The sequence below is a fragment of the Dromiciops gliroides genome, chromosome 5, assembly GCF_019393635.1.
Source record: "Dromiciops gliroides isolate mDroGli1 chromosome 5, mDroGli1.pri, whole genome shotgun sequence".
Taxonomy (NCBI): Eukaryota; Metazoa; Chordata; class Mammalia; order Microbiotheria; family Microbiotheriidae; genus Dromiciops; species Dromiciops gliroides.
This window is the reverse complement of record NC_057865.1, coordinates 226280543-226302879: the sequence shown is the minus strand read 5'-3', so window position 1 is coordinate 226302879 and position 22337 is coordinate 226280543. Positions and strand designations below refer to the sequence as shown.

The 22337-nt window shown below is 48.6% G+C and overlaps 2 protein-coding genes across 18 annotated transcripts in view; both read left to right on the top strand.

Annotated features, from left to right (window-relative positions):
• R3HDM2 (R3H domain containing 2) overlaps positions 1 to 10145 on the top strand; it is a 161735-nt gene extending 151590 nt beyond the window's left edge. For all 11 annotated transcript variants that reach the window (XM_043968799.1, XM_043968806.1, XM_043968803.1 and 8 more), the window contains 6 exons: positions 612 to 712; positions 6281 to 6459; positions 7028 to 7172; positions 8062 to 8159; positions 8523 to 8607; positions 9599 to 10145. In XM_043968799.1, the coding sequence (XP_043824734.1) occupies positions 612 to 712; positions 6281 to 6459; positions 7028 to 7172; positions 8062 to 8159; positions 8523 to 8607; positions 9599 to 9960 (970 nt within the window). In that variant the 3' untranslated portion in view covers positions 9961 to 10145. The remainder of the gene's footprint in view (positions 1 to 611; positions 713 to 6280; positions 6460 to 7027; positions 7173 to 8061; positions 8160 to 8522; positions 8608 to 9598) is intronic.
• A 735-nt stretch (positions 10146 to 10880) lies between these two features.
• Positions 10881 to 19832, top strand: STAC3 (SH3 and cysteine rich domain 3). 7 transcript variants are annotated; one of them, XM_043968811.1, is made up of 13 exons: positions 10881 to 12900; positions 13555 to 13607; positions 13681 to 13744; positions 14004 to 14277; positions 14533 to 14630; positions 14815 to 14890; positions 15320 to 15411; positions 17678 to 17744; positions 17930 to 17979; positions 18271 to 18356; positions 18559 to 18610; positions 18745 to 18882; positions 19052 to 19831. In XM_043968811.1, the coding sequence occupies exons 3-13, from the start codon at positions 13682 to 13684 to the stop codon at positions 19148 to 19150; spliced, it is 1095 nt and encodes a 364-aa protein (XP_043824746.1). In that variant the 5' UTR covers positions 10881 to 12900; positions 13555 to 13607; position 13681; the 3' UTR covers positions 19151 to 19831. The 7 variants fall into 7 exon arrangements, with proteins under 7 accessions (XP_043824746.1, XP_043824744.1, XP_043824743.1 ...); XM_043968809.1 differs by having other exon boundaries at positions 13518 to 13607; XM_043968808.1 differs by having other exon boundaries at positions 13206 to 13607.
• The last annotated feature ends 2505 nt before the right edge of the window (positions 19833 to 22337 follow it).

The window sequence follows — 22337 nt, the reverse complement described above, 5'->3', positions numbered from 1 at the left end:
TATAGGATCTTACATTCTCTACCTTGGTCCAAAAGTAGTAGACATGGTTGGGTATCATTCTCTGTATCATAGACCTTACCAGCAGGAAAGATGACGAAATTAGAACTCAGGTCTCCTAAACTTCAGCTTTGTGCTCTTTCAATATCGATCTGCATCTGTTTCTCTGTATCTCTAGATATTTATATGTGTATCTCCATCTTTGTCTGTCTTTCTCTCCAAACGACAAACTGTCAAAGTGAGACAATACATCAGTAGACATGTCTGTGTGTCTGCAGCTCTCTGCCTCCTGATATCTCTATGGTTTTATCACTCCTTGCCCCTGTGTATGGGTCTTTGAGTGTTTCCAAGCTTCTGGGAAGAGCATGTGTCACTAACATTCCATCTGTAGCACTGATTAGCAGCCTCCTAATTGAAAGATGATCAAGTACAAATATATATAATTAACTTTGAACTGATGAGTGATTTTAGAAATTGCATGGCAAATTGGTCTGGGGATAGCTTGGAGCTGCTGCTGCTTCCCGTAGGGGGAGGATCAGGGAATCACAGCTGTTTGGTTTGCCAGGAGCTGTGTTCCCTCTCCCCTACCATTTTTCTCTCTTCTGTCTCTCCAGCCCTTCGGTAGGGTTTCTGCAGCCCCCTGGCTCTGAGCAGTACCAGATGCCTCAGTCTCCTTCCCCTTGCAGCCCACCACAGATGTCACAACAGTACTCAGGTAAGAGGCTGGCTAAGGAGCAGGGGAGAAGCCGTAGGCATGGGGGAGGGACAGACAGTAAGAAGGAAGACTGCTTAGGGCCTCTTCCTACCATTACTGCAGCAGACCAGGGCCTAGGCATGTGAGCTTGGTTTCCAAAGGGTCTGCAGTCCTGCATCTCATTCAAAGGGTGTGAGCTCAAGATCAGCATCCAGGCCAGGAGAGCTCCCTCTTTGGTTAGTTTCCATATTTAACTCCTCTGAGCCTTAATTTCTTCATCTAATAAATATGAGAGTAATTCTTAAACTATCATGCTTACAGTGAAGGAAAAATAACCTGTAATGAGTCATGTGAATGTGAATGATGATTATTACTGTTACCTTAGGGCAGGTAGGTGGGGAAGTGGATAAAGCACTGGCCCTGGAGTGAGGAGGACCAGAGTTCAAATCTCACCCCAGACACTTACTAGCTGTGTAACCCTGGGCAAGTCACTTAACTCTAATTGCTTTCAACATCCAGGGCTATCTCCAGTCGTGCAGATAGATATAGGTATAGGTATAGGTATAGATATAGATATCTTGCTATTGGACCCAGATGAGTCTGGAGGAGAGAGTGAGGTTGGTGACCTTGCACAACCCTCTCTCACTTTTGGGGGTTTTTTTTGTTTGTTGGTTTTTTTTGTTTTGTTTTGTTTTCAGGGCAATGAGGGTTAAGTGATTTGCCCAGAGTCACACAGCTAATAAGTGTCAGGTGTCTGAGGCCAGATTTGAACTCAGGTCCTCCTGAATCCAGGGCCGGTGCTTTATCTACTATGCCACCTAGCTGTCCCAACCCTCTCTCACTTAAAGCCAATTCACTGTAAGTCATGACATCACCCTGATATCACGGTCTTCTTCAGGATCGAGGACAAACAACAATAGCTTTGGTATGAAAAGTGGCCAGAGACTTCATTTACTCCACTCAGCTTCTATAACAAATTCCCCCTCCCCCTCAGGATTCTTACCTCCAATCATACCAAGTGTCCCTTGTATGGGAGCTATAGAAAATGAGAAAGGAGAAAAACATCCCAGGTGCTAAATTCATGCCACAGTGGGCAGGCATGATAGTGAGAGGCCATGAGGCAATGCTGTGAATAGACTGCTAGACCTGGAACCAGAAGGACTTGAGTTCAAATCCCACCTTACTAACTGTATGATCCTGGACAAGTCACTTCACCGCTTTCTGCTTCGGTTCCCTCATATATAAAATGGGGTGAGTATTAGCCAGCCAGGGTTGTGAGGATAAAATGAGATCATATTTGTAAATCCCTCTATAAATGCTAGCTACTAGGCAGTCTGCCCTATGCTGTGGCAAAGATGGCCTTTCTGATGCTGGATAAGTTCACCTTGTTTTGTTCCCATTCTACCCTGATATCCTCTGCTTGAGGAAGAAGCCTTCCTATTACATTCCATTTTAGGGATGTTAGAGTGCCCTCTCCTGGTGATAGGAAGGCATCTCCACAGTTTTTCCATTTAGAATTGGAATATTTTTCATAATCTTGTCATCCCTGTCTCTATTGCAACTATTCTATAGTAATGCATTGCTGCCTTCTACCTCCACCTGGCTCAAATGAGCAGGGGTAGTTCCTGGACTGAAATCCCAAATCCTCCAGTATTTTTCCATTTCTCGTCTCAACTAACTGTTTCTCCCAAGTGTCAGCCAGGGGCATTTAGCCTCAAATTTCCCAGTGGGGTTATGGAAATTGGAAAAACCTGCTGTGGCAGCCAGTGTAGCCTGTGGTGGTTGTTGGAACCTCAGGGCATTTCTTCTCCTCTTTGCTAGCATTTGTATGTATATACACGCACACTCATGCCTACCTGAATGTATGTCCTTTTGTGTGTCTGTTAGCTATTTATGTGCAGATGAATCTGGGTGTGTATTTTAGAATTAGAAACAAATTCATCAAGTATTTGAGAGGGCTTGCTATATTATATACTCCTAGACCTAGACTAGACTAGTGAGGGACATCAGGGGAAGTCTAAGAGTTGGCAGAAGGAAGAGACTGTAATCAAGGCTCTTCCAAAGGCAGCCTGACAAAAACAGGCAAACCTATGGGGTAACTGATGGGGCTTCCCCATTAGTTCTCTTGGAAATTTCTATATTGTGTCCTTTTCTTTCCCCATTTGCCTTGATTCTAGACTTCTGTTCAGTTTGGCTATTTACCAGATGGAAGAAGCTGGTCCATCTATAATATATCTACCGTACCTCCAGAGACCTGTGTTGTGGGTCCTCAATAGAAAACCACTGAGAGTTATCTCCATTGATTGATTGATTGATTGATGTGACAAAGGCTCTTTTATTTCCTTCTTGTGAAAAGGAGGCACCTTAGTGTGCAGCTAGTGGGTCTCCATTTATTTATTTATTTATTTATTTATTTATTTATTAGTGAGGCAATTGGGGTTAAGTAACTTGCCCAGGGTCACACAGCTAGTAAGTGTTAAGTGTCTGAGGCCGGATTTGAACTCAGGTACTCCTGACTCCAGGGCCGGTGCTCTATCCACTGCGCCACCTAGCTGCCCCCTCCATTTATTTTTAAAACAATGAATTCTAAGCATGGAACTCAAAACCAAGTGGAATTGTAGGACCCAGAGTTATCTCCCTGCTCTTGGCCTCCTTATTTCTTAAGTGGAGTAGTACAGTCACTTTTCAAAAAATATCAGAAACTGGGACTGACTATATTTGAAAACATCCATCCTGGTTTGTTACAGACTTCAGAAATCTCAAATCATTTCACGACTTAGATCTTACAATCATCACTTCTTACCCCATCCCTTGTCGGGGACTTAAACTCTGGTGATTTTCTCTGCTTTCCTTCTCTGAAAGGATGCTTTAGGGGCAGCTAGGTGGCACAGTGGATAGAGCACCGGCCCTGGAGTCGGGAAGACCTGAGTTCAAATCCAGCCTCAGACACTTAACATTTACTGGCTGTGTGACCCTGGGCAAGTCATTTAACCTCAATTACCTCACCGAAAAAAAGAAAAGAAAAAGAAAGGATGCTTTAGATACCTTTGGAGGGATTGTCTCTCTTCCTGTAGCACTGTAATTGTAGAGGGAGGTGTGTAGGAACATAAACATATAAACAGTGTGACAACAGTGTGTTCATCTGTCCACAGATAAACACGAGGAAGACACAAACACAGAACATTTTCTCACATACTTTTACTTTGTTACCAAGAATTTTACAAAGCTGTGGGGTGGGTAGATCACTACCATCCTCCTCAACATATGCACACCAAAAAGAAGCAAATGGGGGAGGCCTGGTCAGTAGTGGCCGGAGAGGGTTCTGTGGCCTTTGCTGTGGGCTTAGTGTCTGGGACCTGGGAGAAAACCTTTTAGCCTTAGAGCTTTGCCATCTTAGTGATTTCTTTTTGGAACCAATTTCACCAAACATAAACGTCGTCTGTTTGTATTTATGCAGCTTGCTCTGCCCCATCGACCTCCCTGCCCGAGTTTAATGATGCCACTTAAAAAGCCATTCACATGTCCTCTCTCCTATCAGGGCTTTCAATCTGAAATTGATTTCCCTATCCTCGGCACCCCCCCCCCCACACACACACACAAACACAGACTTCCCCTAGACCCCCTCTTCCAACTTGATTAGATCCTGTAGCTTGGCGGTAAGGGTTTTATTTTATTTATTTTTTTTATTGCTGTGTCCATTAAGAAGTAGCGACAGTTCAGCTGCTAACGGATGCCACCTGCTTTTGGCTTGAGGAAGGGAAGCATAAAAATCAGCTCATCAGCAGAGCTGGACTCCGTGTCCTCGGCTGAGTGAAGGAACAATGCTTGGGGCTAGCGAGGAAGGGCTGTGGGGGGAGCACAGGACAGAGGCATCAACTGAAAAACTGGGCTGTTTTTCTGGGGGATTAGGTGTGATAGGTGTCTGTCTTTTCCTTTCACAACAATCTCCTACTTTCAAGTTGGTTGTGGGAATAGCTCACTTCCATATACTTTTTCTCCCACACTGAGAAAGACAGACATTCTCTTTCTCTCTCTCCCCTTCCCTCCCTCCCTCCCTCTCCATTTGGCCTAGGGCATTCAGCACAGATTATGAGCCATCCTCCCTGTAAAGCCATAGATTTGATTCCTTGCCCTGGCCCCTAAGGTAGCAGTGGGATGTTTGAATAAGGTCAGTTGCAATTTTGTTGGAAGGTGGAGGGTGGGGAAAAGAGGGTTTAAAATGGGGTGTGAAATGCCTAAAGCTACTGTGGCAAGGGGGGCATCACTCCATGTACCACATGAGGCAATTCCAGTAGTTCTCCAAACTGTCCCCCTCTAAATCCTGTGTAGGAATCCAGGGGAGACACAAACCCATCACTGTGCCATGTGGCTTTTGGTTTAGGTCAGCCCAGGAGGGTTCGGAGCAGATTGCATCTTCATCGCTCTATCTTCTGAGCCTTTCTGCTTGGCCCCCCTCAATTCCCTCTCCTCTCTGGTTAAAACTACGCAAGAAACTATCACATTCCCTTCACAGCATGACTGGTGCCCGGGGCAGAGGCTTCAACAGTTTCCGTCATGGAGAAAGATGTGATGGCAAAAGCAGCAGCAGGCCCCAGAGCACTGAGCCATGATAATGGCTGCCTTCTGACTCGTTTGTACTCCTTTCTTATTCTTCCCCTTCTCAGCGTCAACCCCTCAGGCACTGGAAAAAACACACACACACACACACACACACACACACACACACACAGAGTCTATCATGCCAGAGGGAGCTGGGCCTGAGGTCAGGGACAAGCCTTCATCCAGGACAGTCTCCTGCTAGGGGGCTTGGCTCCTGTAGATGCCTTGGCCATCCGTACCAGCAGGGCCTGTCTGTCAGATGGCCCCTCCCCTCTTTCAGGCTTATGAACTGTTCTTCCTGTTCTTCTTCATGATATTAGCCCCCTCCCCCCAACTTTGCTTCCCTTGAGATGGTAAAGCCCCTGAGCTGCTTGAGATTCCTTCTTTAAAACAAAACAAAACCAAGCTGGGTTTTCTGCATCTGATTTGGGGGTGCCGGGTGCATAGAACCCCTCAGCTCCTGCCAGGGACCACTGGCCAATCAAGAGATCCCTTTTTTGAGTAAGGTGCTGTGCTAGGCCCTGTAGAACATATAAAAGAGGGGTGTTTTTCATGAGTTTCCGGTTGAATGGAAACAGTAGATGACTACAGTGCAACAGGGCATAGTATCTAAAAGTCCAGAGTGGGAGGGAGGGGATGATTTCCACTTGATGTCTTCAGACATTTTCAGGGTTCCACCATCCTGGCCTCATGCTGCCCTTTGAGACTCAGAGACTCGCATCATTCTGCTGTGATGCAGTAGAGCCTTTCTCTCCTTGGACTGACTCCTGAAGTACTCCCCATCAGCCCTGACTTCCAGAACAAGTTCAACATGTAGAGGGAAGGAGGGGTCCAAAACCAGTCATCGTTGTCTTCAATCTCTAGCAGAACAGTGTATGAGGGAGCCTGGGGCTGGTGGTTGGCTCCTTCCCTGGCTTTGTCATGTAGTGCTTGGCTAGGAGGGCCAGCAAAGAGCTTGTGCTCAGGAGTCCGTTGCTTTCCCCATCTCAGGAGTGTCCCCATCCGGAGCAGGTGTGGTAGTCATGCAGCTGAATGTTCCCAGTGTTCCCAATGGTTCCCAGGCCCCACAGACCCCATCCATGGTTCAGTGGAGCCACTGTAAATACTACAGCATGGACCAGAGGGGGCAGAAGCCGGGAGACCTGTACAACCCTGAGAGCAGCCCACAGGTGAGCTCCCCACCCAGCCTCTTGGGGGAGGGGAGGCCAGAGACAGACGAGTACACTAAAAGCGGCATTCTGGCCCAAAACCCTGTCGTGCTCTTTTGACCAATTGTCTGTTTTGTCATTGTTCCTCCGAAACCACACCAGCTCAGTGCGGTATCAGAGCTTGGCTTGAGCGTCACAGAACCTGGATTCAGATCCTGCTTTACTGCTTTGTGTTGTCTGTATATCCTCAAACCAGTCAGTTAGCTTCTCTAGGCCTCAATTCCCTCATCTGCAAAGTAAAAGGTTTGGATTAGATGACTTCTAAGCATACGCATTTATGGCCATTTCAACTAAAATGGTGCCATAACACCAGTTAATAACATTAAGCAGGGTGTGCCTGTGCCGACAGCTGGCAATTAATGTAACTGAAATTGATTTTCTGAATGCTTAGGCGTTACAGAGTAGAGTCGTACTCAGATTTGGTGGGTGGAGTTTGATAGGAAGACCTTCCTGGAGACGTTTTGAGCCAGTCTTAGCATCAGGCTTTGGTTCTTGAGCAGTGTGTGATGTGCTTTTCTTTCCCCTACAGGCCAATACACAGATGAATAGCCCTATCACATCTCCCACTCAGTCCCCCACCCCATCTCCCGTCACCAGCCTCAGCAGCGTCTGCACAGGACTCAGCCCTCTTCCTGTCCTTACACAGTTCCCCCGACCTGTTGGCCCCGCCCAGGGTAAGGACAGGAACAGGGTGACTGATTCAGCTCTCGTTTTCCCCCTGCTCATAGGGTGGGAGGTAGGAGGCAGCACTTGAGTGGGAAGAACATTGGGCTTGGAGTCAGAGGAAAGGGATTTGAATCTTGACACTGCTTCTTACCACCTATAGGACTTTGGGCAAGTCACTCAGTCTTTGCCCCTTGGTTTCCTTATCTGTAAAATGAGGGCAGTGAACTTAGAGATCCCTTCTAGCTCTACATCTCTGATCCTGTGACAGTAACTCCCCCGTGTAGTCCTAGAACTTAGCCTGGGCCTGATGTTTCTCTTCCCCTTTACTTCCCCCCCTCTGCTTCCATTGGACTCACCCTCGAGTTCCTGTAGCTACTCAGTGCCCAGTCATTGACGGGTCCTAAGGGGTCATTGGCTGGAGGATGGGATAAGGAAGCTGAATGGACTTAGGAACAACAAAAAAGTACTTTTTTCCTTGGAATGTGAGAAACGTTCCCCTCTGATTTCTCAGACTGTCATTCTGACCCTCATAGACTAGAAGAATGTACCCCACAAGAAGTCTGTATAAGAAAAGGGTTACTAAGGGGATGTTCCCTTTACAACTTAGCTTCTTTCCTAGGCTCTTTTTTCTCCCCCCACCCCCCACACACCAATAAAGAGAATTCTTCCCATGTAGAGCCAACCGATTCCATGCTAGTGACCATGGATTCTCTGTAGAAGACCACTGAGAGCAGAGAGAATTTGCAGGGAGGGCCCGGCTCTAAAAATCAGACTCCAGTGGAGTCCGTATTGCTGGCACCTACTTTGTCCAGATGCTTTGCACTTCCCTGGAAGCCACACCAGATGTGATCCTCCCTCCTTTAAGCCTCCAGAAAACTTGCTCTTCCTACTCTCCAGGTGATGGGCGCTACTCCCTCCTGGGCCAGCCATTACAGTACAATCTGTCCATCTGTCCTCCCCTCCTCCACGGCCAGTCCACTTACACAGCACACCAGGTAAGTGTCTTTCTACTGTACCCTTCTGTTCTTTAATGGTCCTTGGGATTTCCTGTTTAGGTGCCTTGCTCCTAGTTACCAGCCTCCACCAGCTTATCTGTGGTCAAGGGTGACAATTTGGGATGGGATCTTTGGAGTCAGGATGGTTTGGGGGGGGACTAGAAGGGCCTTGATGAGTCATCACCTATTTGCTACCTACTCTAGTGATCTCAGAAACTTTGCCCAGTCTGACTAACAGCTAGGGTTCAGGGAAGGTCCTCAGAGTTGGGTGCTATTCCATTGACCCCTTTCAGGGGTCCAGAAAATACTGGGGGAGGGAATAGCTAGTTACTTGGAATGTACATTGGCTCTTTAATGTTGAAGGGACAGACTGGAATGAAGCATGGAAACCGGGGGAAGAGGCAGGCACTCAAATCTGCCTCCACCGACCTGGGGACCGCAGATGTTGGTAAGTGTCTGTATGCTGGGGAAGAACCCCCTAGCAAGGCCTGCCATCCTTGCAAGCCTCGTGAGGGTGACTAGACTCCAGTAGCAAGGGAGGTGGGAGGGGAGCTTCTACATCCATGGTAACCATCCTGCCCACAGTCAAGGCGGAGACAAAGGAGAGATGGAATGTCTTGGTTTCCCTCTTTACCTAGCTGCCCCAGATGCCAGGAAAGGTGGTGGTCAAGGCTAATGTTAACAAAAAAAAAAATCTTCTGAGGTACAACCCCTGCCCACACCTTTGGATAGTACGGAGGCTAGAGGTGGGGAAAAATAAGTGGGGAATTTTGGAGAATGGTTTCCCCCCTTCCTTTGAGGCTTTTAGGGCCTGGTTTCCCCACTTGGAGGAGTTTGGCAGATTTATGAAGGGAACCAAGTATCCAAAGTGATGGGAAGAAAAATCTTTTGAAAACAGTTCCCTGGGCAGGGAAGGAGGATTCTGTCCAGCAGATTCAAGGTTGAAAACCTATCTGTTGATACCATCCTCTAAGAATCAGCTAGTGTTATGTCAACATGTAAAGACTGTATGTCTCTACCCCAAATAGCCCCAGATTGTCATAAATAAATTTAAAAAGAAACACCAGTATACCTAAGATTCCTTCAAGAGAGGGTCACCCAAGGAAAGGTATAGGTTCCTGGGTCAGTCCATACCTAGTTAATCTTAATGGTCCTTTTCTCTCACACCTATCTGGGAGGAAAAGGTTAATTTGTTTTTATTTGTTTTATTTATTTCTTTTTGCTGCCCTAAGTCAGAGGCTGGGGAGAGAGGATGAAGTGAGAGTGGGAGGGCAGATAGGAAGATTGGGTAGGAATAGAGGTGAGGGGGAGGTGGGGCTTCTAGGAATAGTATATGTGGACTTGGTCAGTTGGATCCTTCTCTGCCAGGACACTGTCCAGTCCCCGCCTCCTTCTGCCCCCTCCACCCCTCACAGCCACATCCTCTCTCCCCCTTCCAGTCCTGGGGCGGGTGTTGGAGGTGACAGATCTCCCTGAGGGCATCACCCGCACAGAGGCCGACAAACTCTTCACGCAGCTCGCCATGTCCGGCGCCAAGATCCAGTGGCTCAAGGACGCTCAGGGGCTGCCAGGCGGCGGGGGCGGGGGCAGTGGGGGGGGCGGGGGGGACAACAACGGGACTGCTGAGAATGGCCGGCACACAGACCTCGCTGCCTTATACACCATCGTGGCTGTGTTCCCCAGCCCCCTGGCGGCCCAGAATGCCTCCCTCCGCCTCAACAACTCCGTGAGTCGCTTCAAACTTCGAGTGGCCAAAAAGAACTATGACCTGAGGATCCTGGAGCGGGCCAGCTCCCAATAGGCAGAGGAGGGGAAGAGGCCAGCACCGTGGATTGGGGCAGGGTGGTGTGGGCAAGGGATGCAGAAAAGGCACAGATAGAGATGCTGATCCAGACAAACATGGAAACATCCACGGAGCTAGGGAGCCCGACAGAAACGGAGGCTGAGACTAGAGACAGTGAAACAGGCAGACCCCCCCCCCCCACATACACACACAGAAGACTCAGTCTGGGGTTTTCTTTGCCACCTTTCCCCTCTCTTTCTCTGGGTGGCTCCTCTCCCCTCTGCCTCCTCCCTCCAGTCCTTTCCTTCCTTTTTTGGACATCCCCTTTTCCCCATCCTCGCCCCCAGTGCATTTCTTTCATTTTGGGGGGGTTGGTATGGAGGGATCCTACACTCTCCCATTCCTCCCCTTCTCCTGCCACCCCATCTCCTCCTCCTCTTTTTGGTCTTTATGAATATATTTATATGGACAGAATTAAGAAGAAAAAAATAAATTGATTTTCCCCTACCTTTCACTTCCCTCCATCTTGTCTCCCCTATCCCATGAGTTAAAACCTGTGCCTACCCCTCCTCTATTCACCCCAGCCCCCCAGAACACTTGTATATTGTTTGTTTGAGGTTCGTGCCGCAGTAACAGACACAGTATTTAATTGCACATACAGATGTTTGCTGGGTATGTTCACTGTAATTTTTATTTAATCCGGGTTTTTTGTTTGTTTTGGGGGGTTGTTTGGGGGGTTTTATTTTATTTTATTTTTGTTTCATTTTTAAATATAAAAAAAAATCATCTGTCACTGGACGTCAGTCCTGGTTTCTCTGTTCCTGCCCTTGGGAGGGGGTTGCAGGGAAGGATTTGGGATAGAGTGGAGTGGGGCTGCCTTCCAATGGGATGTGACCCTGCCCCCCTCTTCAGTCTCCCCTCAATCCTCCACCTGTTCCTGTAGGTGGCTGAACCTTCTGCTTCAGGGCCTTGCTGGGGCAGGTATGGAGTGAGGATGTGATGCAACTGAGTTACTGGCCCAGCCCCATCTTCTGCTTTCCCCCTGAAGTCTTTTTTAATTCTGTACTGGCAGGGAATAGGGAGTAAGTGTTCCCTGCAATAAAAGCTGCACTTGCAGGACCTGCGGTATTTTGACTCCCTCTATCAGCCAGGATAGTTTCAGCACCCCCTTTCCTACATCCAGAAGTGAGAGAACAATCACACCTAACAGATTAGCCTCCACTGCTTCCCCAGGCACCCCCTTCTTGGCCATTGTACCTCTCAACAAATCTCACTGTCCTCAGGTTGCCCTCGATTCTAAGATGCCCAAGAACCCAGATGCCTACAAGTAGATCCACCTTCAAGTCCATCCTCCACAGCACTTTACTGCCCAGAAGCTTATTGGTGCTCTGGGACCCCACGGGACCCCATGTTGAAGAGCCTGACCTTAGGTTGAGTCAGGAGTTTCCCTTGGGGCTGGGTAGCTGCCATCATTCGGAGCTTCCTCCAGTCTGATCCTACTGCTAGAGGGTCTCCATACTTGGATACGTTGGAATTGGTCATTAACAGCTTGTTCTCTGCCGTGGTAGGAGTATCTCCCCACCCAACCTAATAGAAGAGGGCTGGCCTGGTGCAGTTGGGAAGGCCCTGGACTCAAAGGCAGAGGCCCTGGGTTGGAAACCCAGCTCTGCCATCTCTGTTACTCTCTGCATGACCTTGGGCAAGTCACAAGGTCTCTGGGTATCAGTGGCCTCATCTGTCAAAGGAAACCTTCCAGGGCTCTTCCAGTGTTAGAAATCTGTTATCTTATGACCCTATGGAATTCACCTCAGGTACACATTGGTCACATTTGTCAAGTCCACCTTCTGGGGCATCCACATGTCAGGGAGGGGGAATGGGAAGGGCCGGAAATAGAGGGCCAGTGATATACTGGTCATGATGACTTTTTCCTAAGGAGCAGAAACCATCTCTCCATTGTTATTTGTTGTAAACATGTAGACATCTTCCCTCTTCTCCCTCTCCCTTTGTCTGGTCATTGGCTTGTTGATATTCTTAGTTCCCCTTCCACATGTGGATATTGCCTTTAGTGAGCCAATCACACAGCATAGTTGGTGTGGGAGGCTGAAGGGAATGTCCAGAGGTGATTCAAGAAAGGGGACCATGTTAGATTGCCCAGTCCTTTGCAAGACAGGGAAGCTATCCCCTTCCCCCCACCAGAGATGAGGAAGCAGCCGTGTCTCGTTGAGAAGTAATCCTGCAGTACTTCAGTTGTCTTTCTCTATCCCCCTCCCCAGTTCTCATCCTAGAGTTACATCTGCCTGAAGTCTTCATAAAGAGACAAAAAACCACAATTGGTCTTTCACACTGTAGGTGCCCTACAAAGACTCGGGAAAGGATGATGCGAATAGGTGTAGTTGAAGCCTGTGGCTTCTCAGGGCGGGTCTGGACGAGACAGAAATGAGGTAGAATCTGGCTTCCAGAGTGGAGGAGGGGCAGGTTGTAGCCTTTATTCCAATCAGCCTTCCAAAATCTCTTCTCCCCACCCCCCACCCCAAGCGAGCAGAATTGCCCTCCTGTAGACATTTGGCCACCACTATACTGAACCTAGGTGAAAGGGTGGGGATGGGCAGCTGTTACCTCAGCCAGTTGTGGCTGAAGAGATTTGGGGGAGGGAGGGCAGGGTCCAGCCCTGCCCCAGGCCTTTTCGTTTCCAATTTCTCTGTGTCAGCTGTGTTGCTCAGCTGTCCACTCTCCTCTAGCCCTGTCACTTAAGCTGTGACGCTGAAGGGAGAGGCTAGGACTGCACACATCAGCTGGGGCGACGTGAGGACCAAGGGGGTTTGGGGGGTAATAACCCCCCAGGCAAGAGGACAGAGAACTTCCTTTTGCATTCCCATCCAACGCCACCACCAAGCCTCCTAACCTGGCATCCATCCTCTTTCCTCCACTGGCTGGGCACTGACGTAGGGAACCCCAGACGTAAGTTGCCTTTTCTTACTAGTTTCCAGACCCTGGCTGCTTAGGCTCCCATCCCCCTCTGCCAGTTCACCTCTCCCATTAGCCTCCCTTGGCTGTTAAGTAGTTTGGGGTGTACAGGTTCCAGTCTTTTCTTTCCCTGAAGAAAGGGCCAGGATCAGGAAAGAGGTTGGGGAATTAATGTCCATGGAATAGAGTAGTAGAGAAGGGAGGTCATATTACACTGAAAACTTAAAAATAGCCACCCCCAAGGCAGGCTGGGACAGGGCCTGACGTAGAGGTGGGGTTAAACCCACTCACACCCCCAGGCTTGCAGAAGAGCAGCAGCCCCGAGTTGAGGGGAGCTGGGATCCTCTACCTGTCTACTCCAAAGTGAGAATTTGGGGGAGGGGGAAAAGGAATCCGGGGTCGTATACTGCCTGTGGCCTTGAAGAAAAGAGCCAGTCTCTCGGAGTCTCTGACCCACCCCCAACTGAGAAGTCTGTCTTGGACCTTCTACGAAGAAATCAAGGTAGCCGTCCTGTTGGTGTCTTCTGTAGGCCCACCTCTGTCATCTCCCAGGCTGGGCCCTTTCACTGAGTCTTATTGTTTAGGCTCCTTTGGTTAATCTCTCATTCTAGAAGAGGGGGCTAGAGACCCTCTTTGTGTGTCTCTCAGCTTAAGAGCCCTGCGGTTCTCTTCCCAACGCTCTATTTGTCCTACCCTGCAAGGTGAGTCCCTAGGGAGGGGGGAGGGGAGGCGAGGAAGGATGAAGTATCCACCGTGGGATCCCCACTCTTACAGGATGACAGAAAAAGAGGTTCTGGATTCCCCCAAATCCTTCACAGCAGAAACACCAAAGAGTGGGGTGAGTTTGAGCCTCTGACATAGGGCTTTGATAGGTGGGAGGGCACGCTACAACCTGGGAAAAGTACCTGAGTTGATGGCTACAGAACCAGGGGCTTTGGGGCTCATTTCAGTTATATGTAATTCATTTAAGGTATAGTGCCCACCCCCATCTCTCCCCTTTAGGAAACATCCTGTCCCTCAACTCAGAACGTTTCCCAGGTGGTTTTAGCCTAATGAAGTAGAACTGTTGTCTGAACCTTCCCTCTGCTCCTCCTTAGCTACAGAGGCTGAAGCAGTTATTCAGGAAGGAGACTATAGAAAGAAAGGAGATGGAGCTACCCCCTGAGCCCCAGGCCAATGGGGAAGCAGTAGGGGCTCAAGGGGGACCCATCTACTACATCTATGAGGATGATGATGAGGAAGAAGAGGAGGAGGAGGAGAAGGAGCCACCCCCTGAACCCCCTAAGCCTGTCAATGACAAACCCCACAAGTTCAAAGATCATTTTTTCAAGAAGCCCAAATTCTGTGATGTCTGTGCCAGAATGATTGTTCGTGAGTCTGGAAAATGGAGAAAGATGGGATGAGTAGAGTGTCATGGGATTATAGGTTGAAGGGACTGAGAGAGAGATCAATATTGCACACATTTAGATTAAGGTGGGTATTGGTGATGGATGTAGTTAAGAGAAGCGTGGATAGATTGAAGAAATCTAAGAAAAGTAAGAAATCACTAGGGAACGGGGTGATTCTGGCACTAGGAGTAGAGAAAGGTTTTGGGATCTCACCCAAATGTTTTTTCCCTCTACCAAGTTAACAACAAATTTGGGCTACGATGCAAGAACTGCAAAACCAATATCCATGAACACTGCCAGTCCTTTGTGGAGATGCAGAGATGCTTTGGCAAGATTGTAAGTTAGGTCTTCGAGCATGAGCGGGGAGGGTAAATGCTTCACGACTTACTCCTGATTCGTTCCTTGGTATGTGCTTCCCCAGCCTCAGTCTTATAGGACAAGACCTCCCTGAATAGAGGAGGAAGGCTCTTAGGTCCAGAGCCCTGTCTCCCTGTCATTCACCTTCCTATCTCCCTGACAGCCCCCCGGTTTCCGCCGTGCCTACAGTTCTCCACTCTATAGCGACCAGCAGTACGCCTGCGTCAAGGACCTAGTCTGTAAGTGTCCTTCATTCCTCCACCCAAGCTGGGCTACAGGACTTGTGATTGAGGGAGTTGTGGCAGGGAGGTCGAATGTTTCTGCAGTCTGGAGGCCTGCACTACTTCTGGGAAGCTGAAATGTGAGACTTTGAAGTCTCTTGGTGCCTGAGTTCTAGAAACCCTGCTTTTATTCTCAGACTGAAATTTTTAGCCACTCTGGCTTGTAGATTCTTGGAAGGAATCTACACCTATCTTGACTGCCAGCCCTGTGCTTCTAGGCTCAAGTCTCCTTGAGTTCTAAGTAGAAAGTAAAGCTTTTCTGCTCCCTCGTTAGGTTCTCAGACCCTCAATCCTGCTCTTCTACAGAGGAAGACCCTCTCTTCCTGTAAGCCCTTCTTTAACTTCAGTAATGTTTCCTGTTCTTTTCTATGCCCCCTTTACTCCTAGCCAACCGAAATGATCCTGTTTTTGAGACACTTCGAACTGGAGTGATCATGGCAAACAAAGAGCGGAAGAAGGGACAAGCAGACAAGAAGAATGTGAGCCCCTTCTGCCCCCACTTCCCAAAAGACCTTCTTAAAAACTTCCAAAGGTTGTTCTTCAAATATCATCATTCCCAGAAACACTTAGTAATACTAGTAATAACAGCATTTCTATAGAACTTTAAGGTGTGCAAAGCCCTTTACAAATATCTCCTTCTATCCCTACAACATCCGTGGAAGGTAGGCGATAGTATCACCATCCCAATTTTATAGATGAAGAAACAGAAGCAAGAAAAGACTTGCCCAGGGTCACACAGCTAAGTGTCTGAGGTCACATTTGAACTCAGATTTTCCTGACTATGCCACCAAGCTATCCTAGATTCTCCAGATTATCCCTTAGAACTACCCTGAGGGACTAGAACCACTTCCAGTTGGGGGCAAGGCAACAGTAGTCGGGCATTATGATGAGGTTATCAGGTAAGATGCTTCTAGGAAGAGGAAAATTTATTCCTGCTAAACTAACCTTGTTTCACTTTCCGGTAAAGCCACATGACTAATGGATCAGGAAAGTGTTGATTGTGCCTCCACTGGAGCAAGGCATTGCTGAATTCTCTGAAAAGCACACTCTTGTGAAGTGCCCAGGTGCTCTGGCATAGGCCTTGCCCTGAACAACATGTTTGTCAAGTTTCTTGATGCTGTGAAGCAGGGAGGGATAACTAATATGCTAGCTGACAGAATTAGAATTTTAAAACTTCTTTGAGGGCTGGAAAGATAGGCAGAAACTAACAAGATGAAACCTAATAGGAACAAATGTACCTTTGGTTACCTCTTTTATATCGACTTGATCCTGTCCCTTTCCTATTTTACCTCATTTGAAAGTTCACATACAAGGAGAGACCCTTAAGAAGAAAGACTTTTTATCAGAACCTAGATGAGCTAAGAGCATATTTTGTCAAGTGAAAGGTAGGTGGTGCAGTAAAAAACCTGGACGGCCTGTGTTCAAATTCTGCCTTAGACACTGAGTCCCTGGGCAAATCACTTACCCTCCCAGGCTCAGTTTCCTCATCGGTAAAATGAGGATAATAATAGCACTTACCTCACAGGGTCGCCTTTGAGGTTAAATGATTTAAGACAAAGCCCTATGGGGGTGGCTAGGTGGTGAAGTGGATAAAGCACCGGACCTGGATTCAGGAGTACCTGAGTTCAAATCCGGCCTCAGACACTTGACACTTACTAGCTGTGTGACCCTGGGCAAGTCACTTAACCCCCATTGCCCTGCCAAAAAAAAAAAAAAAGACAAAGCCCTTTGCAAACCTCGAACTTCCTCCTAAATGCTAGCCATTATTAAGGGGACTTGAAGCCATTTCCTACGAGGGGAAAGGACAAGATCTAATTAAAGTATAATCACTATATTCAGATGTTCGAGGGGTTGTCCTATGGAAGATGGGCTTCTTCTACCTGGTCCCAGGAAATAGAACTAGAATTGTGAATGAATGAAAAGCATTTAAGTGTTTACTATGTGCCAGGCACTATGCTAAGCACGATATCAAATGGAGACAGTCCCTGAACTCGTTAGCTTGTATTCTAACCAGGGGAGACAACACATTTAGAGGGGTGTGGTATCCAGGGAAGGGAGTTATGGTTCTGGAAGTCACAGAAATGGTTAATGGAACAACAGGGCAGGCCCTTTCTAGAGGCTGTGGTGGTAATGATTTGATTACAGTTCTCAGAGAAAGAGGTGGAAAGGGAGGTTATTTGCTCAGAGGCAGGGCATAAATGGTCAGAGTGAAAATGAAGATGCACAGCCACTTCAATGGCCATCTGACCTGGTTCCTCCCAGGCATGGCCCTGGGTCCACTTTGGGGAGAGGAACTACAGCAGCAATAGCAATTTCAGTTCCTTTCACGTTTATTAATGAGGGGATACAAACATGGAAAATTACATAGTCCTTGCCCTCCAGAAGCTAACATTTTTATACTAGGGAGCAAAGACACAAGCAAATAGGCCTGCTCATGGGAGTGATATGATGTGGTCAGATCTGTAAATTAGAATGAATGTATGTTCTCTGACTCAGGGAGTTGGGGGAAAGGAGATTTTGGCTCATTAGTAGGGAAAACTTCAGCATTTAGAACCTGTTCACATTAATATGGGCCTTGTGATTGGATTGGATATCCTGTCGAGGATATAGAAGAGACTTCTTCATTGGGTAGGAAATGGTACTGGATGACTTCTAGGTTCCCCCCAAAACTTGGGCTTTAGGTTAAGGATAAAGGGAAGAATCTGACTCCCTTCTTTCACTCCTCAACTCTGCATCTCTCTTTAGCCCCTAGCAGCTATGATGGAAGAGGAGCCAGAAGCCCCTAAAACTGGGAATGGAAAACCCCAGGCTGGTGAGTAAAAACCTATCTTCCATAGGGGTGGGTTTGGTCTGGGATGGAGTAATAACTGTGGACCAGGTTGTTGGTGGAGGTAAGAAAAGGGGCAGCCAGGCAGAGCTGGAAGAGACACTTGAATTGGCAGTAAAATTGAAAGGGTGATGCTCTCCTGGATTCAAGATATCTGTCCCCAACTTCAGGAAATCCAGAGGGAGACAAGAAGACTGATAAAAAGACATCTGAGGACAAAGTAAGGATTTTTCTCTATTCTTCCACAACCAGTGCTGCTCATCCCTCCCACCCCATCCATAATGATTAGTCCATGCCCACTAGCTCTGATGGTGACACTCCCTAATTAGTACATCCTGCCCCTGTTCCTTGACACACACAACTCTGAAACTGGAGGCTTTGTGAGAAGTTAAAATGTGAACGACTTTGTTGGGGGAGATCCCTGGTTTGGAGTCCTTATCATTTGGATTAAAATAGTCCTGGATTAAATAGGATTGAAATTAATTATGTCCTTCTGGCCTGTGCTCCCCAGAACAAGCAGCCCGGATTCCAGCAGTCTCACTACTTTGTGGCCCTCTATCGGTTTAAGGCTTTGGAAAAGGATGATCTGGACTTCCCGTGAGAACAAAGGAGGGGAGAGAGAAAACAGTAGATATTTATATGCAAGGGAAGAGGGGGAGCTTGGGTAGGATTCAGTCATCATCATCCCAGACCTGCAAAGTGTAGCTCAAGGGATGGAGGACAGGAGAATGTCTTTTGGGGTGCCATATATTTAAGTGGCAGACTCCCTTATCTCACGACCTTTTCTGGTTTATTCTAGCCCCGGAGAGAAGATCACAGTCATTGATGACTCTAACGAGGAGTGGTGGCGGGTGAGAGGGGACATAGGTTGGGATGGTTATAGAGGGTGGGGCTGTCTTCACCTTCTATCTCTTACCAGTTTCCAGGGGTTATGATCAGGACCTGTCTCTCCCCCCTTCCCAATGCTTCTTATCCTTCCCCTCAGGGTAAAATTGGGGAGAAGGTTGGATTTTTTCCCCAGAACTTCATCATCCGAGTCAGGGCTGGTGAGCGTGTGCACCGGGTGACTAGATCCTTTGTGGGAAACCGTGAAATTGGGCAGATAACCCTCAAGAAGGACCAGGTGACCCTCCCTTAACACAACGACTATCTCCTGTTCCTTCTCCACCAATTGCCTGTTAACCCAGAACCCTTTCAGTTTGGGAACCCCTGGGAATCCTAACCCCTGAAGTACCCTGTCCCTGTTTCTAATCCCAAATCCTAATCCCCTTCTCTGACTCCTCCTCCTCCAGATTGTGGTACAGAAAGGGGATGAAGCTGGTGGCTATGTCAAAGTCTACACTGGTCGAAAAGTGGGGCTATTTCCCACTGACTTCCTGGAGGAAATTTAGGGGTACGGGCACCCCAATTAATCCAGGATCATGTTACTCAGTGCCTACTATGTACCAGGCACTGTGTGATTTACAAAGACAAAAAAACAGTTCCTGCCCTCAGGGAGCTTACTTTCTGTCTAGGAGAGAACAGTCTGGCACTCCACTCTGGTCTGAATTGTGGGGAGGGGCGACTGGGCAGCTCAGTGCCAGCTGGGGCTGTATTCGAAGAGGGCTGGTTCCCCCTTAAACTCATCTCCCTAGTGTGAGACTTGCAGTACTGGGCATGCAGGGGCGCCTTTCCCCGAACAAGAATACCGCCCCTGCTTCTTCCCTGAACACACAGAAAGTGGTTGTGGGGGAGAAGTAGGAGAGGCCTCCTTTAGGTCTGGGGAGGGGGGGCATCGCAGGAGGCTAAGTGGTAGGCAGAGGCCTTAGCTCATTACAGTTTTGTGGGGAAAGGGTTGGAAACATTTGTTTCTTTAAATTTAGGGTATTTTTTTCTCTTTAAAAAAAAAATCTTTGTTACAAGGCAAGACTTGCCTGAAAGGGGAATAGGAATTTATTTAGAAATGAAGTTGTAAAAAAAGACAAAACAAGGAATACATTAAAAACAGTTTTCAAAAAGTTGAACTGGCAGCTTAAAAAATAAATTTGAAAGTGAAAAAAAACCTACTGAACAGCTACTCTCTAGCTCTCTCCTAAGTGATATGTTGGGGGATAAAGAGAAGTATCAGGCAGGGTCTCTGCTCTCCCAGCGGTCCAGTCCAGCAGGAGATTAAAAAGTCAAATAATGCCTGAGGGTTGGCCACATGAGAGTTATCGAACCACAGCTGGCCGTTCTGTTCTGTTTGTTGAGTGAATGCATCATGCTTTTTTTTTTTTTAAGTGGGGGTGTTGTAGCTAAGTAAACTGATTGCTTACATACCCGCTCCCCCAGAAGCAGGGAGACCCTAGGGTGGGGGAGCAAGACTGGGGTGGTTTTCCAGCGAAAGGGAATGTAAGGGCTTCACAGACACAGTAGTGTGTGGCCTGGGGGGTCCACCCGGCTCTGCGTCCCACCCCGGGCTTAGGGCCAGGAGAGGCCGCCAGGGGGAGGTAGAAGATCTCCGTTAGAGAGAGTGTGTCAGGGGGTGGAGAGGGAGACCTACAGTCTCTGAAACCCCGGTGGGTGAGAGTGGGAGAGAGAGAGAGAGAGAGAGAGAGAGAGAGAGAGAGAGTGTGTGTGTGTAAGGGGGGTGGGGCGTGCTGTTTCCATAGCAACTGCAACCTGCGTCCTGAGGGAACGGAGCTACGGAGCTTGGCCGGGGCAGATGAAGGGCGGAGTTGGGGGGGGTGCTCCTGGTCCCCACCTCGAAAGCTTCCCGGACAGGGGAGGGTTGGGTGTGAGAGAGAGCGAGAGCTCACTCCCGGTCTGGACCTTCTTCCCGTGGTGTGCCGTATGCAAATGTTATGATTTACATATGCAAATATGCAAATATGCCAGGCCGGGTCACAGCGGCAGGTGGCGGGGACTGAAAAGGTAAAGGGAGGGGGAGGATAGGGGGGTAGGAATTTTAATTTGGGTCGAGGAATAGTTGGAGAGAGAATACTGAGGTAGGCTTTAGAATATGGGGGGGGGGAGGAGTCTGAGTCCTAAGAAAAAAGGTGTGGGTCAGCCTGAGATTCTTTTCTGTCCAGCCTCTGTTAGGCTTGAGGTTGGCACCGTTTGGCAAGGTTGGCAGCGGGAGCCTGGGTACCATCTGCTGCTGGTGGCAAGGAAGGCGGGGAAAGAAGAGGCTCAGCTGGGCTGGAGGAGGGAGGGACCCTGGGACATATTTAGGGAGCCCCCTCCCATAAATGAAAGTGGGGGAATACCGTGAAGTAGATCCTGGAATCAGGGGGCTGGGTTCTTAGAGCCCTCCAACTCCGCACACACTTGAGGGAGAAGACCCAAGGGCCAACGTCCTGAGGAAGGCCCCATCTCACCCCCTTCCCGTATCTGTTAAGTCAGGATGATGAGGCCGGAGGGGGGTTCTGAGGAGTCCAGCCTCCCAACACGAAGTTCTCCAGTCCAGATCCCTTCTGCTCCTTCCCTTCCCACTGCTCCTGATACCCAGAGGATGCTCCAAGTCCGTTATCGGGATTCACTCCTGCACTGGGAAAAAGGCGTGGGAAGTAGAAATGACATCGGGTTGGCCACTGCTTCTCCCAACCCCAACCCCCTCCTCCACACAAACTCTTGTCCCTATCTCTGCGAAGAATAAATTGTGGGAGTCAGAGCAGACCCGAGGGAAGTCCTAGAGAATGGGGTGGGGGGAGAGATATCTCCCACCCCCTTACTACAGTGAAGCGAAACCAATTTGCCGGCTCATTTGCCGCGATGCTGGGGGGTCGGGAAACCCGGGAGGGCTGCTGTTCTCCACTCTCCCCCCTCACCCGCTTACACACACAAGGGGGGGGGGGCGCTCTTCCCTCTCGGAGCCGGCAGCTGTCCCTAATTAGAGCGGAGGTTTAATTGGATTTATCAGCAGTTAATAGGAAATTAAGCAAAGGGCCCGAGAGGCGGAGGGGAGGGGGTGGGGAGAATACAAATTGGGAGGCGGGGTGGGGTTTAGGGTGGGAGGGTGCGTGTGTTTTTTTGGGGGGGGGGTAAGGTCATCGAGGTCAACTGCAGAAACTAGGAAGGAGGAAAGCAATAGTATATGCCGGGATCCCCCCTCATTGACCCCAAATCGCAACCACACTCTTCTTGGCAGGCGGAGACCCTTACCAAGTCGCAACCCCCTGAGGCTCCAGGATCAGAATGCGAAACTAGCCTCCTGGAGGAGCATGTGAGGAAGGGACTGGTGGAGCTAGTGAGTCCCAGACTTCCCAGACCATCCCCTCCCTCGTAGCTATGATGAATGATTCGGCTTCCAGCAAAGGTCAAGAAGTCTAGCCCAGAAAGCGGACTGAATTGAAAACAGGCTGGGGTTAGGGCGGGCCTATTGTGACCACTAGGCCCTTGATGGACGGAAACCAGCTGTGTCCCACCCTCCCTCCGAAGTTAAACAAAAAAATGCGACTTGCCATGGTAGGAGGAACACTTGATTTGGGAGTCAGGGCACCTGAGTTCGAATCCCAGCCCTAGCTGAACAGCTTTGGACAAGAAACTTTGTAGCTTAGTTTCTTTAGCTGCGAAATTAAGGGGTCAAACTAGATGACCTCTAAAATCTCTACCAGCTAT